The 17,571-nt window shown below is 39.4% G+C and overlaps 1 protein-coding gene across 1 annotated transcript in view; it reads right to left on the bottom strand.

Annotated features, from left to right (window-relative positions):
* Window positions 1-17,571, bottom strand: part of OSBPL1A (oxysterol binding protein like 1A) — a gene marked incomplete at both ends in the record, with an annotated part of 217,349 nt that overhangs the window by 134,903 nt on the left and 64,875 nt on the right. Inside the window, 6 exons of the mRNA XM_080714416.1 lie at window positions 4,135-4,216; window positions 10,098-10,220; window positions 11,745-11,843; window positions 14,872-14,935; window positions 15,039-15,112; window positions 17,296-17,340. Of these exons, the coding sequence (XP_080570542.1) occupies window positions 4,135-4,216; window positions 10,098-10,220; window positions 11,745-11,843; window positions 14,872-14,935; window positions 15,039-15,112; window positions 17,296-17,340 (487 nt within the window). The remainder of the gene's footprint in view (window positions 1-4,134; window positions 4,217-10,097; window positions 10,221-11,744; window positions 11,844-14,871; window positions 14,936-15,038; window positions 15,113-17,295; window positions 17,341-17,571) is intronic.

Raw genomic sequence — 17,571 nt, 5'->3', positions numbered from 1 at the left:
GTGCACACCTGCACCTCCCAGTACATTTGGGAGGTTGAGACAAGAGGATCGCAGGCTTGCGGCCAGCCTCAGCAACTTAGCGAGAGCCTCAGTAACTTAGACCCTGTTTCAAAGTGAGAAATAAAATAGGACAGGGGGGTTTATCTCACTCAGAGGTAGAATGCCCCTGTGTTCAAGCCCTGGTACCAAAAAAAAAAAAAGTGTATGTATTAATGTTGGCAGGTAAAGAAACACATTATTTTTGGAAACCAATTTAGCTGTATGTATCAGCAAGCTCAAATGTTCATCTACTAATTGCATTTCTAAGAATCCTAGTGCGACGTAGTGACGATCAAATATAGACACACAGTATTATTTATGATAGTCAAAAACTGCATGGGTAAACTTGGGGTGTGCAGGTGAAGGCACTGATGACATGGGCTCCAGGGACTCTGGGAGTTTCATTGATTTTGGTGACTTTGCTTTGGTGACCAGCACTTGGGGTAAAGACGAAGGAGAGACCTCATTCTGAATTCTCTGAGCTTCAATTATGTGTTGCCAACGTCAGATACATAAATTTTGGCATGTATTTAAAAGGAACCAGGTTCAAGGTCAATCCATAAAAATGAAAGCATTTCGACAGAGGACACTTCCAGCCAAAGACACCAGTGAAGCCAGCATCCGGTCAAAGGGTTTTTATAGGGTCATCGGAAAGAGTAATTCCAACTAAAGCTACAAAACGAGGTCGACCTAATTTTAGGTGGCCAAACCATGAAAAGTTCTTGAATACCAGGATAAAGACATTCGCAGTTTATTTTACAGTTGCAACATTCTGTAAAAGAATTCTCAACAGGAAAATAAAGTTATGAGCCACAGAGTGGTGTGCACCTCTAGTCCCACCTACAGGAGAGGCTGAGGCAGGAGAATGAACCGCGCCCAGGTGCTGGATGCCAGCCTGGGCAACATAGTGAGACATCCTTAAAAACAATGAACCGGCGGACATGATGGCACACACCTGTATCCCCAGGACTTGGGAGGCAGAGACAGGAGCATGGAAGGTTCAGGGATGGTCTCTTAGCAACCTAGCAAGACCTTGTTTCCAAACAAAAACTCAAAGGGGCTGGGGTGTAGCTCAGAGGTAGAATATCCTGGGTTCAATCCCCAGTACCAAAACAGAAAAAAGTCAGGCATTGTGGCATATCACTGTAGTCAAATTATCTGAACCCTATTGACTCTTTACTAAAAAATAATTTTATGTATCTGCACTGATCTTTCAGAAAACACTGTTTGTAACTGTCTGTGAATAAGTCCAGTGATTTTTAAAATGCATTAATCAGACATTTACTAAGGATCCAGGCCCACCAAATTTAATAATAGATATATAAAATAGAATTGTAAGACCACAGGGAAACATATCAGTTTATCCATAATAAAAAAAACTCTTCTGTGGTATCCAATACTATGCATATCTTACAGAGTACTGATTTTTATCAGCCGCTCCAGCTGATCGCTCACTCCCTCTTGGGTACAGACATGCATGCTACTGTTAAGACTGGCAGCTTACCTATGGAACCTGGACATGATTGACTCAAGGTTTTTTAAAAAATCCACTTTGGTTGTAGCTCTGATATTTTTTGCTTTGGTACAGGTTAAATGAGTAAAGCTTGATATCCTCACTCTGGATCCCCCTTTTCTTTTTTAAATCTTTTAAACATTGTTAGTATCTCTTCTAACTTTTGAGGATTCTTGACAAAGATGCTATTTTAAAAACCCAATGACAGTCATAGTTGCATGACTCTGGATATACTAAAACCAACTAAATTATATGCCTCACAAGGGTGAATTTTATGTTACATGGATTGTATCTAATAAAGCTATTTTTCTTTTAAAATCCCACTAAGAATGAATAGTGCCACTATTAACATTCCAGCCTGCAATTAATAATCTAAATAGCTATTGTTCTTCCCAAAGCTATCACTGCTAATGAACATAAACACTAAAAAAAATTAAAAAAATATTTGTTGGGATAAAGTAAAAGGTGTTTGTGGCACAATTAGCTGGTTTTAGTGAAAACTGGGCATAAATACACACTGCAGTTTCACATACAAACCGAACCTAGGAGGCAACTGAGAAAAACAGTTCGTGATAAAAATTGATTATATGTTCATAGATAACTAGATCAATTACATTTTAGTGGAGTCATTTATGGACACATCGTGGCTAAAGTCTAAAGCAACTATTAAGAGTTTAAAGTCTAAGAAACACAATTTTTTTGTGTGGTGGTGGGACTATGGAATAAACTCAGGCATTGAACCTCTGAGTTACAACTCTAGCCCTTTTTATATTTTTGTTTCAAAACAGGGTCTCACTAGGTTGGTTGCTGAGTCTAAGCTGCGGAGGTGTCCTTGAGCCTGCAATCTTCCTGTCACAGCCTCCCAAATACTGGGATTCTGGGTGTGCACCACCACGCTGGCGTCATTTTCTTTTTCATTTACAAAGGAATATGCAATTTTTCTTAGTACTCAAGATTGATTTTTAGGGTACCTATAGGCAATTCTTGATGATTCATAACTTCTGCGGATTGAAAACGTAAAATGTTCCTATGACAGGAAGGTGAATAATTAGTTATACAAGTTCATTATACATTTACAGAATCATAAAAAAAACCCCTGAGTTCCTTTATCATATGAATAGGAGAGTCTCAGAGGAATGGCAGGCACGGCTCAAAGGAACAGCCAGGAAGCAGCAAAGAACAGGAACTGAACACAGTCTAACTCCAGGGCCCACGCCCACGGGGATGCACGAGGAATGCCTCTTATACAGCCGAAAGCGTTTAAAGCCCCCAAAATGTTAACTTTAAATTTGTTTCTCTGCTGGGCATGGTGGCGCATGCTTGTAATCCCAGTACTTGTGAGGCTGACACAGGAGGATCACAGGTTCAGGGCCAACCTCAGCTACTTAGTGAGGCCCTCTGCAACCTAGTAAGACCCCGTTCTGTTTCAAAATAAAGAATTAAAATTAGGGCTGGGGGCACAGCTTGGAGGTAGAATGCCCTTGGGTTCTGAAGCCAGTACCTAAAAAAAAAAAAAAAAGTTTCTCTTCTTCTTTTCTTTTTCTTTCTTTTACTGGGGATTGGACCCAGGGGCATTCCACCTGCAAGCCACACCCCCAGCCTTATTTTACTCTTTATTTTAAAACAGGATTTCCCTAAGTTGCTGAGGCTGGCTTTGAACCTGCAATCTTCCTGTCTCAGCCTCCCAAGTAATGGGGTTACAGGTGTGTGCCACCATACCTGGCTTCTCTTTTTCTTAAAAGAAGAAAAACATTATTTACCTATAAAGCAAGAATCTTCAAGGAACAGAAAACCTAAATGTTACATTTTATGTATGTATGTATTTATTTATTATTTATTTAATGGTACAAGGGATTGAACCTAGTGTCAGTCTATCTCTGATCTACACCCCCAGCTACATTTTATTTTGAAAGAGGGTTTTGCTAAGTTACTGGGTGCTGGCCTCAAATCTGCAATTCTCCCTTCTTGGCCTGCCAATTACTAAGCAAATATTCCCTTTAAAATTTTCTTTTTTTGTGTGTTTGTTTTTGCAGTACTAGGGACTAAACCCAGGGGCATTCTACTTCTGAGCTGCAACCTCAGCCCTATTTTTTAATCTTTATCTTGAAACGGGGTCTCACTAAGTTTGGGAAGGCCTATATAGCTGAGTCTGGTCTTGAACCTGTGATCCTCCTATCTTAGCCTCCCAAGTATGGAATTACAAACATGAGCCACCCTTTCAAATTTCAAAATAATTTTTTTTACCAAATATGATTCTAAATTCAAAATTCAAAATGTCTAAAAAGTACAAACAAAACTACAGAGGGTCAATGCCGGTGAAGATGGGTTTGTAAAGAGTGATTCCTCTGCACCCACCTTTTATTTTTTAATACCGGAGAGAGACGGAAGCTGGGGGCATTCTCTCTCCAAGCTATACCTACCCTCAGCCCTTTTCGTTTCTGGAAACGGGGTCTCCCTAGGCTGCAGAGGGTCTCGCTAAGTTGCTGAGGCTGGCCTTGAATCTGTGATCCTCCTGTCTCAGGCTCTCAACCAAGTACTAGGAAAGTGATTGCCTGGTAGTGCTTGTCTCGTTTTTTCCTTACCTTTAGCCATGTCGTACTCCTTAATCATTTTTAGAAAGTTGGAAATCTCCCTATCTAGTCTCTGTTGACATGCTTGTGCTTTCTGGAAAATAAAGAGAGAGAGAGAGAGAGAATTAAAACCAATTTTTATATTACTTATACTTTTATATTCTATCAAAACTTTTGTCCATACACTGATACCTTGTAAAACTTATTCCTCGTAGAGAGAAAAGAGTGAGAAAAATTTTCCTTAAAAATTGAATATAATTTCACATCTGTAATCCTAATAATTGGGTGGCTGAGACAGGAGGATCCCAGGTTAGAGGTCAGCCTCAGCAACTTTTGAGACCCTGTTTCAAAATAAAAAGTAAAATAGGGCTGGGGGTATAGCTCAGAGGTAGAATACGTCTGGGTTCAATCCTCTGTATCCTTCCAAAATTGAATGCAACCTTTAAATACATATGGATTTGTAAAAGTAAGTATCTAGTTCTAAAAACATTTAACGTTTGCCATATAGGTATATATTGTCATATATATAATACAACTACATTAATTACCTTGTTATACCTAATACACATGAAAAGTGAGATTTCTCTTAGTTCTCAGCTTTAAAGTCTAATTAAATTCATCAAGAAATTATAAAATAAATTCCTTAAGAATATAATTTAATGACTGTTTCTGTTAAAACAAACAAACAAACAAACAAACAAACAAACCAGATGGCCCTAACATTTGGAAGCCAAATTTCCAGCATGAGTTAGACTTCCATCGACCTAACTCATGCTTCCCCCACGTGATAACACCAACAAGGACATTTTCTTATTAATCCAAGCTTACGGAAAGAAGTTAAAGTCAACTAGCGCCAGCATTATTCCGAGTAATTTAAAAGTCCCCCATACTTAGATCCCTAAAAGCAAATAAGTACAGAATTTCACGATGGAAGCTGCATCCAATCTCAGTACAGATTTGGAAGCACAATATGAAAATCAGTGTTGTTCTGAGGCCAGTTTCCTTCTGAAGAGGTGGGAAGATTAAGCAATAAAATTGGAGTTTTAACCTTGCTTGGTTGTGTCACTTGGAAATATTTCGATAAACATCCTTTATAAGTAGCAGCTACACGCCGGCCTGGGTGACTGAGGTGCTGAGGTCTCACGTGGCCTTCTGGAGCTTCCTTCTTTGTTTGCTTTATCTCAGAATATTTTGCTCACCCTAAAAGAAAGCCACTGTGGCTCAGCGTGCCAAGGTAACACGGGGGAGCGCCCTCTTCTCCTGTTTCAGCTTATAAATGTTTTAGTGCTTATGAAGTTCAGCTCAAGCACAGAATTATTCATGGCGTCACATTATGACAGGCGACGTTCTCATCTAAATATAATTTTTTTGGTGTTTTGTTGTGGAGAAGAGAAATCCCTAAACTACATAATTTAAAACACCATAAAAAAGAGGATGGGTATATTGGAAGATTCTTTCAGACAGCCTGTGAATGTGGGTTGCGGGCAGGGCAAAGGTCGGCCTGGGAATGCGCTGCCCCACATGCATCGCCCATGACTTACTAATGGGAAATCCTCATTCTCACTCTAGACATGTTTAATATTCTTGCTGATGTGCAGGTCAACACTACCGCTCTCCTTTCTGTAGTGAAAGGTAGCTAGGTACGGTCGAGAGCGGACCGTGAATCTGTAATAAGCAGCACAGCCCCTGACATTAGAATGAAAAGGAGAAAATATCTTCAGTAGCATCATATTAAAATACTTAAATCACATTCATCTTCTATTAGTTATCTGACAGTTTTTAAAAAAAAAGCTTCCTTGATCAATAATTTGCTTAAAAAGGTATATAATAGGTTGGCTGGAGAAGAGCCAGCCTACACATACTGTATTAAGTTGGGCACAAAGTGTTTTCTAAACAATTTAATACTCTTTAACTGCACCTAAAAAGGACACAGAGGTTACTAATGCAATAAAACACATCATTCAATTTGCTATCATCCCCTCATAGTCATTTTTCTTCTTCTTCTTCTTCTTCTTCTTCTTCTTCTTCTTCTTCTTCTTCTTCTTCTTCTTCTTCTTCTTCTTTTTTTTTTTTTTTTTGGTGGTACTGGGGTTCCTGGAAGCCCTTCTACCTCCGGGCTACACTCCCAGACCTATTTTTACATTTTTTTTTTTTAATTTGGAAACAGGGTCTCCTAAGCCAGCGCGTGTAGCTGGCTTCAAACCTGCCTGATCCTCCTGTCTCTGCCTCCCAAGCTCGGGGATTACAAGCGTGCGCCACCACACCTGGCCTTTTATTCTTTATTTTGAAACAGGGTCTAACTTGCAGAGAGCCTCACTAAGTAGCTGAGGCTGGCCTTGAACCTGTGATCCTCCTGTCTCAGCCTCCTCAGTACTGGGATTACAAGGATGCGCCACCACACCCAGCTAAATTAGTCTTATTCTTGAATTCCATACCATGTTTGGGGTATGTATGTTGGGGACACTGTTTTTATTAAGGTTTAATTTTTACTTATTTATTCTACATATATGGGATTCCACTATGAGCAATGTTCTGATGGTAGTTTCAACTTTCCCTAAGCCGCCTAACAAAGCACCTGGCACTGGGATTAAAGCCACTGAGAAGGCCTGAGGACTGAAGGGTCAGTCTCCAGTGACAACGTGGTCTTCCATTCGACTTTCGTCAATGCTGATTCGAGTTACTAATTTTTCCTGAGTTAGGCCAAAGTTAAACTACCTCTTCCTGGCAGTTGTGGCAGCTTGAAACTGTGTATCAGGTAGTGAGGAATGGATAGGGTAGGATGGAGGAAAGTAATTCCTAGCTATTTGCTACAGAAAATCCATAAAAGAAGAAATACAAATGGCCAATAGATACATGAAAAGATGTTCTACATCATTAGCCATCAGGGAGATACAAATTAAAACTACTCTGAGATTCCATCTAACCCCAATCAGAGTGGCAAGCATAAAGAAATCAAATAACAACAAATGCTGGTGAGGATGTGGGGAAAGAGGAACTCTTTTACACTGTTGGTGGGAGTGCAAACTAATTCAGCCATTATGGAGATCAACGTGGAGATTCCTTAGAAAACTGGGAATAGATCCACCATACGATCAGAGAACTACAGTAACATATGCATACCTGTGTTCATAGCAGCACAATTCATAATAGCCAAAATATGGAACCAACCTAGGTCTCCATCAACAGATGAATGGATTGCAAATTATGGGAAATACACACAATGGAATTCTACTCAGCTATAAAGAAGAACAAAATAATGGCATTCACAAGATCAAAAGATCCGGAGAACATTATGTTAAGTGAGATCAGCCAAGCACAGAAAGAGAAGAGACATGTTTTCTCTAATATGCCCAAACTAGGGAGCACTGAGGATACCAGAGGGACTCCAGATGCCCCAATTTCTTTTAAGTTTACCTACTAATCCAAAGCCATGTTGAGGAAATAAGATCAATTTTGTAAATAATTCAGATGATCATGGAGTGTATCAGTCCCGGAGTACCTAATTTCCTTTCACCTGTCTACAGACACCACAGATCAGCTCCTGAATTTCCTTGCAAGGTAAGAATCTAAGGTGCCCTAGAGGCAGTCTACCACAAGCTACAATTCAACACACTTTGAAGCTCATTGCAGATTTGATCTACTCTGAGCCAGCTTCCAGATGTTAAGATCAGAATTAGGACTCACAGAGTTAGCATGCACACTTTGTTGGACGCCTGCAGAGCTTGCAAGTGCTTAATGCTGGCTCAAACCCTTACTGATTCCACAGGTTACTAATACCAGAGTTTCACGGTTTTAAAGTTAGCATATAAACAAGTATTCAAATAAGCAATATATTACATTATAATTTATTTAGTTAATAAGTAAAATATAGCTACAAAATAAAATATAGTTGATATGGATAATTTTTATAATTTGAAAACTATGCTAAAAAATTTTCAAATTTTCATAATTTGAAAACTATGCTAGCCGGGCGTGGTGGCGCATGCTTGTAATCCCAGCATTCGGGAGGCTGAGACCAGAGGATCGTTGTTCACATAGAGCCTCAGCTACTTTGTGAGGCCCTCTGCAACTCAGTGAGACCCGGTTTCAAAATAAAGAATAAAATATGGGGCAGGGGGTGTAGCTCGGAGGTCGAATGCCCCTGGGTTCCATCCCAAGACCTGCAAAAAAAAAAAAAAAAAAAAAAAGAAAGGAAACCATGCTAAAGAAGAAAGCTTTATAGGAAGTTGCAACCAGAAGATGGTAGGTTTGAGGACAGCCTCAGCAATTTAATGAGACACTGTTTCAAGATACAAAATAAAATAGGACTGGGGGTGTAACTCTGAGGTAGAATGCCCCAGGGTTAAATCTCTAGCACTGAAAAAAAGAAGAAAAGGAGGAAGAGAAGGGAAAGAAGAACCGGGAGGAGGAGGAGAGGGAGAAAGAGAAGGGGGAGGGAGAAAGTAGGGGTAGGAAGCTTTAAGGTTTTTAATAGGATGGATATGGTGGTTCCATGACTGTAATCCCAGCTACTCAAAAGGCTGAGAAAGGAAAATAGCAAGTTTGAGGCGAGCCTCCACAACTCAGCAAAACCCTATCTCAAACTTAAAAGAAAGAGAGTGAGAAAAAGAAACAGGGTGGGGATGTACCTTAGAGTACCCTTAAGTTTGGTCCAGTACATCCAAAAAATAAGAAGTAAAAAAGAAAGTTGTTTTAATGTTATACGAATTAGTATGCTTTTATTTTACCTGTAGCTTCCATTAAAACAGCCTTGAAATTACCATAATCCTGGGAAAGATATTGGTTTTATCACTTTGCCTCATACTGAGGGAAGATAAGTAGGGAAGGATTTCTTCTAACTTAGGGAATACCAACTAAATTTCAAAGTATTCAGCATAGCTTTACTATTTACTTGTATAACCTGATTTAGGCCATATTTAAGCCTTCTCTGTTTTCCCAGTTTTAATGTTATTATTCTAAATGCTCTAGTAGGTGTTGCTTTTCTAAAGTTTACTGATCTGAAAATTGCGTATAGTTCTCACAATTCGTATTAGACTTTAAAACAGAAGTACTAGTACGGCAATTCAGGAAAACAACTTCAGCAAAACACAACAGAGCTCCGTGTTTCTAATGTTCCATCACAAATGGAGATTGGAAATTATAAGAGTCAAAATCTCTTTTACATTTAATATTATATGCCTTTGGGTCAATGAAATTTTGTAGGTATTAGCAAACTTAACCTCATTAGACTTGCTGATGTAGAAACATTCAAATTCTTCAACTAATTTATTTAATTTCTATAGGATTACATTTAGTAGGAAAATTACTTTGCTCTGACATAATTATTTAGATTGAAATTCACTCTCCTTTGCGGTTTTTCTTCTTCGAAACCCAATTCGCTTTCACGAACAAGGTACATTTAAAAGGTACAGTCAGAAAACTGATGCCCCTCATCCCACCAAGTAAATACCTATTTCAGGTCAATCATATGAGCTGATATTCCTCAATGGGTAAGGCATTGATGTCACTTCAGAGGAGGGCCTCTTCATTCATTACTGATGCCTTAACTTGCCTCTAAGCAATGCAGTTACGGAATACAAGTGGTTTTAAATGAAACAACTGGCCAGGAAATTTGTCACTATGGTTGCATTATTTAAACTCTAAACTGTACAGTGAAGTCATAAAGGGCGGCCAGTCACACTATGCATGCTCCCCCTACTGGTGGCAGATTTCAAATAGAATGACAAGGTAGTTTTGAATAGAAACCTCCCTACAGGTACAGGTCCACATCCTTAGAACAGATCTAGAGAGACACTTTATGGTATTACCAAGACAGAAACATTATAAATACCAACAGAATGACTAAATAGAAATACTATTTCTATTTTTATCAAAAACCCTAATTTCAAAATGTCACCTCTTAATAAAAAAACATTTTGTATTAAAGCCTGAGTGGCAGAGCTACCCATAAAGGTGGGAATGTGTTCTCTGTTTACCTCTAAGGATTGCTTCAAGTCCACAGCAGAAACCTCATCCTCCTCTTCGTCGTCAGTCAGCTGGTCCTGAGAGCAGTAGTGAGTGCTATAAGCAGAGTGCTCTTCAATGGCTTCCAGCCAGTTCTGAAATAATCCCAGGATTTAAGAAGAACGAAAAGCATTTTACCCAAAGAGATAATATGACCATGATGAAGCTTGACATTGACTTGGAAGAGATAAACGGTATCTCTTCCCTCACTTCCCAAAAAACCAACCCTAATGAAATAATCATGCTGGTCTCATATCCATGGCATGTCTGGATAAAAAAGAATTTTCTACTACATTGTAAAATATCATTCATACTTTTACATAGTCATTAACACTCAAATATGTTATGGAAATTAAATAATGAATAAAAAGTTTTCCATTTAGAATGGCAGGTTCTCAATTCTGTTTCATGCTATTACATAATAATGAAACCAGACATACAATTTTACTATCTAGCGATCAAATTTAAGATAGCCAACAATCGTTCTGATGTTTTAATCTTTATAGTGTTTTGCTTAATCAATGATTGGGGGGGAAAAAGAATGCTTGGCCTAAAAAATGCCTGTCTTACTTCTTCTGAGCATTGATCAGGGACAAATGTTACCATTTTATGAAATGATAGAGTCATGAATTGAATTGTTTAGAGTTCTTTGCAGGGGCCAACGTTACATGCTTTGGAAACTAGATTTCTTTAGCCCTTTAAAGAATTTACCAAAAAAAAAAAAAAAGAAAGAAAGAAAGAAAAGAAAAGAAAATGATAGGTCCATGAATACTGCTTTAATTTGAAGGAATACAGACTCCCTTAAATTACTATCCCATGAATTTCAATCAAGTGAATCCCATTTTCTTGCTATTGTTCAAACCACCACAAAAGCTGAGTTATCAGTATCAGGGCACCCATATTGTAGTCCAAGCTCCACGGCTTTCAAAGTGCAAGGCCTTGGGAGGTCCATTCAGTCCTATAGTCCCATAGTCTTCAGTTTCCTCACTTATAAATTAAGGGGTAAGCTGGGTGTGGTGGTGTACACCTGCCTGCATCCCAGTACTTGGGAGGCTGAGACAGGAGGATCGCAGGTTCAAGGACAGCTTCAGTAAGACTCTCTGTAACCCTGCTTCAAAACAATAAAATAAAATAAAAAGGCTAGGAATGTATTTTGGAAGTAGAATTCCCCTGGGTTAAATCTCCAATACCACAGGTGTATTCATTCGAGTTACCCCTCCATGTCAGTCTGGTATGGAGCTGTACCTATCTTCTGTATTTCTATCTTTTTAATAAACTTCTTTAAATCTTCAAAAAAATAAAAAATAAAAATAAATCTCCAATACCACAAAAATAAATAAATAAATAAGTAAGTAGATTAATCATTAAGGTTTTTTTTCCAAAGGCAACAGGGGCCTTTCACATTCAAAGAATCAAAATGAAAGCAAATTATTAATAGAAAATATCATCTGGTACATGTTGATGAATTAATTCATAGGCCAAATTTTAAATGCTTAATACAAATTCCCATTAAAAAGTACCATCAATATCTTCGATGTTAATATTGAATCTATATTCTGTTTTTCATGTCTTTAAATGTTCTTTAAGTTTTATGAAAGGTTAATGAACCCATAGATTACCTGTCTTGATTGTTGAAGGCTATTCTTAGGAACCCTGAAGCCATGAACAGTGTCATCAAAGCATTTAATAAAGAAGAGACTGCTCTCAGTGGATTTCACCTTGGATTTAAAAAAAATCAGTAAGACAACCACATGTGCTCACACAGAGGTACTCACACACCCGTGTTCACTGTTCACGACAGTCAGTGAGTGGAAGTAATCCAGATGTTCACTGGCAAATGAATAGATAAAGAAAACGTGGAGTGTTTCAGTCTTTTAAAAAGGAGGAAATCCCGTTGCAGGTTATAACACGGACAGATGTTGAAGATATTTCACTAAGTGAAATGCAGGCATGCGCGAGTACCCCACACACTGACATTTCTCAGCCTTAAAAAGGAAGAAATCCTAGCCCATGTTAAAAAAAAAAAAATAGGTAGCCGGGCGTGGTGGCGCACGCTTGTAATCTCCGCGCTTGGGAGGCGGAGACAGGAGGCTCGCGCAGGTTTGAAGCCAGCCACGCTGGCGTAAGAGACTCTGTTTCAAAAATATAAAATACATCTGGGAGTGTAGCCCGGAGGTAGAAGGGCTTCCAGGAACCCCAGTACCACCACTAAAAATAAAAATAAATAGGTAAATAATATTGAGAACATCATGTTGAGTGAGATGAAACAGTCACCACACAACAAATACTGCGTGGTTTCTCTTCTGTGAGGTATCTGAGGTCGTCAAGCTCAGAGACCTCACAGTAGAATAGTCCCTGTCAGTGGCTAGAGGGGAAGTTGAGTTACTCAGTGAGTATGGAAATCCAGTTTTGAGAGGTGCAAAGGTTCTAGAGATCCATTTTATAACAAATAAATATAGTTAAAACTACTAAACTGTACACTTAAAAGTGGTTAAGATAGGTGTGCACATCAGCCCACACCTGAAATCTCAGTACTTGGAAGTCTGAGACAGAAGGATCACATGTTCGAGGCCAGCCTCAGCAAATTGGTAAAGGCCTACTTCAAGAATAGGGTGGATATGGTGGTACATGCCTGTAATCTCACTACTTGGGAGGCCGAGTTAGGAGGATCACAGGTTCAAGGCCAGCGTCACCAACCTAGCCAGGTCCCTCGGCAATTTAGCAATATCCTGTTTCAAAATAAAATAAGACTGGGAACATAGCCCTGAGGTAGAATGCCTCTGGGCTCAACTTCCAACTAACTAACTATCTAAATAAATAAAACAGCTGGGCATGGTGGCACATGCCTGTAATCCCAGTACTTGAGAGGTCGAGACAGGAGGATTCTAGTTTCAAAGCCAGACTCAGCTATTTAGAGAGGCTTCCAGCAACTTAGCAAGATCCTATTTCCAGATAAAAAATAAAAATAGGGCTGAAGATGTTGCGTAAAGGTAGACTGTCCCTGGGTTCAATCCCTAGCAACACACACACACACACACACACACACACACACACACACACACACAAATGATTAATTAATTAAAAATAAAAAGGGCCTGCTGGGGGTGGTGGTGCACTCATGTAATCCCAGCATTCAGGAGGCTGAGACAGGAGGATCGCGGTTTGTGGCCAGCCTCAGCCACTTAGTGAGGCCCTTTGCAACTCAGTAGACCCTGTTTCAAGATAAGAATAAGAAATAGGGCTGGGGGTGTAGCTCAGAGGTAGAATGCTCCTGGGTTCCATCATCAGTACTGCAAATAAATAAATAAATAAATAAATAAGTAAGTAAATAAATAGTGCCCTAAATGAATAACCTAAGCTTCTACCCTGAGAAACTAGAATGTGAACAGAAGCCACCTCCTGGGAGTCATTCCATGAATACTATTGTACTGAGATATGATTCATAGAGATAGGGTAGAAGTAGACAATGTGTAAGAATTTAAAAGTTATAAAATAAGCTGAGACGTAACGTGGCAGAAGCTAATCAGTTCCACAAATATCTTAAAAGTACAAGGGGTTTAACCTGTTTTCTTTTTGTTCCACAGAAGACAAGCTTGAGAGAAAGCCCTCATATGAATAAAAACCTTGGTGCTCGGAGAGGCATCAGTGGCGGGAACGGAGAGCGGCCTGGGTCTCACCACAGCGGCCCGGAGCGCCATCAGAGAAGGGCCTAACGAGAAAGGGGGGCAGTGGAGGGGCACTGAAGGGCTGGGTCCTGCGTCCCCTGGTTGACCGAGCCAGTGGCAACCCGCTTCCGAGGGAGCTCAGACAAAGGCAGGCGTGCGTGCTGAGGGGCAGACAGCCCACAACCCTGACCCTGACGCTCCTGCAGCAAGACACGAGAAAGGATGTCTGGGCGTCTCCAAACATGACAGTAAAGCGGCTGGAAGTGAATACTGAGAAGCTGAGACTCCTGACTCTGACAGTCTCTAAATTTTACTTTAGTGAGGTTGGTGGTGAAGTGTTGTATGGATGAAACCTTCTGTGAACTGTTCCTGTCCTCGACCCCATTCCCCCCAGCCCCCGCCTCAACCCTCCCGCTATTTTACTGGTTTCTCTCTTCATCTAACTAACGTGCCTTTTGCTTCCTATTTTTGTCCTAACTTCCACATATGAGAGAAAACATATGGCCCTTGGCTTTTTGAGACTGGCTGATTTCAGCATAACACTTTCTAGTTCCATCCATTTCCCTGCAAACGACATCATTTTCTTCTTCTTTGGGGCTGAGCAAAATTCCATTGCGTGTGAAGGAAGGGAGGAAGAGGAGTCCACAGAGAAAAACACACTGAGTGATGTGTGCATTTAGACTTGTGTCACTTTGAATTTCATTATAATGTATAGTTACATGGCATCAGTAAAAGTATAAAAAGTTTGTTTAACCCCAGAAAAACTGTCATTATCCAGATCTGCCCATGTCCAAAGACACACATATGCACACACACAGACACACATGCACGCACACACACACCACAAGCTAAAAGCTCTGTACAGATGTTTTTGGATCATCGACACGACAATATGTGGAGATAAAAGTTGATTATACACATATTTTTTAGAAAATAGATATTCTCCAACTTCACTTGTTCTCAAATGTAAATAGATACAAGAGCTTTCTGCACCGTTGCATACATTTCGAGATTTCTCCATTTGGGCAAACATCTGCAGAACTGATGTCATGGTGGACACAAAGCCCGCGCCTCCTCTTACCGTGCACGTGGCCTGAGTGAGGTGTTTGCAGCCCTGGCGATAAACGTGATGAGCCGCATCGAGCCTTCAAAGAAAACATTACAGATCATGACAAAGGGAAAGTGAAAACACTTCAAGTCTCACTATTTATACTGGGATTTAATAAGCATAAAGATCAGAACACTTACTGTTTCCTATACCACGACAGAACTCCATGTTCTAACACTACCCAGAATAATCTCCAGCCAAAAAATCTGGAACTCTGCAGGGAAAAAAACGACAAAGATTTCCCGGGCTGACACAAGAGGATTCAAATACTTGGCTGATGAGAAGGAATTATGTTCTGCCAGTTACACGTGAGCCTTTCGTCTAGACAGTATAGTGTTGAACAATGAAACAATGATCAAGCATGAACTCGGGTACTAAGTAATGTAAACACATCACCCACTACAGGGGCAGGACCAGAAGAAACGCCCCGCCCACAAGACCAACAGTGATGCAGCTTATGGTAATGAAATTATTGTTGGGGAATATTTACAGAAGATGTACCAGTTGTAGGCCTCAGGGACAATTTCCTCAGATTCACAAATAAATGTCTAAAAGAAGAAAACTATCATCATCGGTGTTGTTGTTGTTATTATCATCAGTATTTTAGGGAATGAGCCCAGGGACATTCTACCTCCAAGCTGTACCCGCACTCCTTTTATTTTGTTGTTTATTTTGAAACAGAGTCTCACTAAGCTGCTGAAGGCCTATTGCTGAAGCTGGCTTTGAACCTGCAATCTTCCTATCTCAGCTTCCCAAGGACTGGGATTATAGGTGTGTACCACCATGCACAGCTCAAAGTTTATTTTATATAACATATATGCACATAAATATAGAGAGGGATTTTTTACAAATGCAAAAAAGATTATGTGTTCTAATATGGTTCATTCTATAAAACAATTCATTCTGAATTCCAAAGAACAAACTTTCAGAATAAGAATTTTATGTGTGTATTCCATGATAACTCAAATATTAATTTTCTTCCATGTTATCCATGATTTTTATGTTCATAAAAAAGTAGTGCTACAGTTCTATGATTTACTGAGAAAAAATATATTTTCCTTTCTTCCTTTTTGTAGAAAACTTAGTCACCTAAGAGTATTAGACCACTGACATAAAACAGTGACCAGGGAATACCTCTTGAAGTCTAACAGTATAAAAATGGTTTACATTGTAGGATCTAAGAATGATTATACCATACAGGCAATTTATGATGGGGCTATATTCCAATAAACCCACCAGGAGTTGAATATATTGTAAATCAATAATATATTTATAGCTGGGCATGGTGGCACACCTCTATAATCCTAGTACTTGGGAAGCTGAGTAAGGAGGACAGCAGGTCCAAGGACAACCTCAGCAACAGAATGAGACTCTCCAGCAACCTAGCAAGACCATTTTTCAAGACCAAAAATAAAAGGCGTGTGTAGTTCAGAGGTAGAATATCTCTGGCTCAATCCTCAGTACCAAAAGTAAATACATACATACATACATACATACAATCACTTAAGTGCTGGGTACGTAGTTTAATAGTAGAATGCCTGCCTTGCATGAGGCTTGAATTTCAGCCTCAGCACCGCAAAAAAAGCATTTATTTAATACACCAAACCTATCCAACATCATAGCTTATCTATCCCTGCTTTAAAGCTGCTCAGAATACTCACATTAGCCTAGAGTTGAAGAAAACCATCTAATAGAAAGATAATACTAATACTTTATTTTGTAATAAAGAGCTACAGGCTGGGGTTGTAGCTTGATGGTAAAGTACTTGCCTAGCATGCACAAGTCTGGGTTCCATGTCCAGCACACACACACACACACACACACACACACACACACACACACACACACACACACACGTGTGGTATGCATGCTTGAAATCTCAGTACTAGGGAGGCTGAGGCAGGATTTCAGGTTTGAGGCAGGATTGCAGGCTCCACAATTTTACAAAGACCCTGTTTCAAAAATAAAACTGAAATAGGTCTAGGGATGTAGCTCAGTGGTAGAATGTACCTGGGTTTAATATCCAGTACTGCAAATAAATAATAACAAAACATAGTATCTGCAATCCACCGACAATATGGCACCCTGTACAGTTTGGGTTATTTCACATGGTGCTGACATAGGATACTAGGGGCTGCAGCTTGTCACCCCAGCCCAACTTCACACGGCAAAGCATACTGCTAGCCAGAAAAGAGATCAAAATTAAAATTCAAAGTATGGTTTCTACTAAATGAATGTCTTTTTAACACCATTATAAGTTGAATAATGGTAAATCAAACCATCCTAAGTCAGTGATCAGCTGTACTTCAAAAATGACTGAAAAATGGTCTTAATGGAAATGAGATACCTAAGAACCCTTCTTTTCTGTTTTACAATTAAAAAACCATACCAACCTACCTTCCAGAGAGGGCCTTCATATCGTTTCAATGCTTTGTAGATGACCTATTAAAAACAGATTTCATTAAAAAGGTACCGATTTATTTCAAGCATTCAGAATATTTTTCTAAAAATTGCTATCTAATTTCAACCATCGCCAGTGTGATGACACACACCTATTATTCTAGAACTTGGGAGGCTGAGATAAGAGGATCAAAGTTTGGTGGCCAGCCTCAGCAACTAGGGAGACACTCAACAACTTAGTGAGATCCATTTCAAAATAAAAGAAAAAAGAAG

This window comes from Muscardinus avellanarius (genome assembly GCF_963383645.1).
Source record: "Muscardinus avellanarius genome assembly, chromosome: 17".
NCBI classification, from domain to species: Eukaryota; Metazoa; Chordata; class Mammalia; order Rodentia; family Gliridae; genus Muscardinus; species Muscardinus avellanarius.
This window is presented reverse-complemented; position numbering and strand designations above follow the sequence as displayed.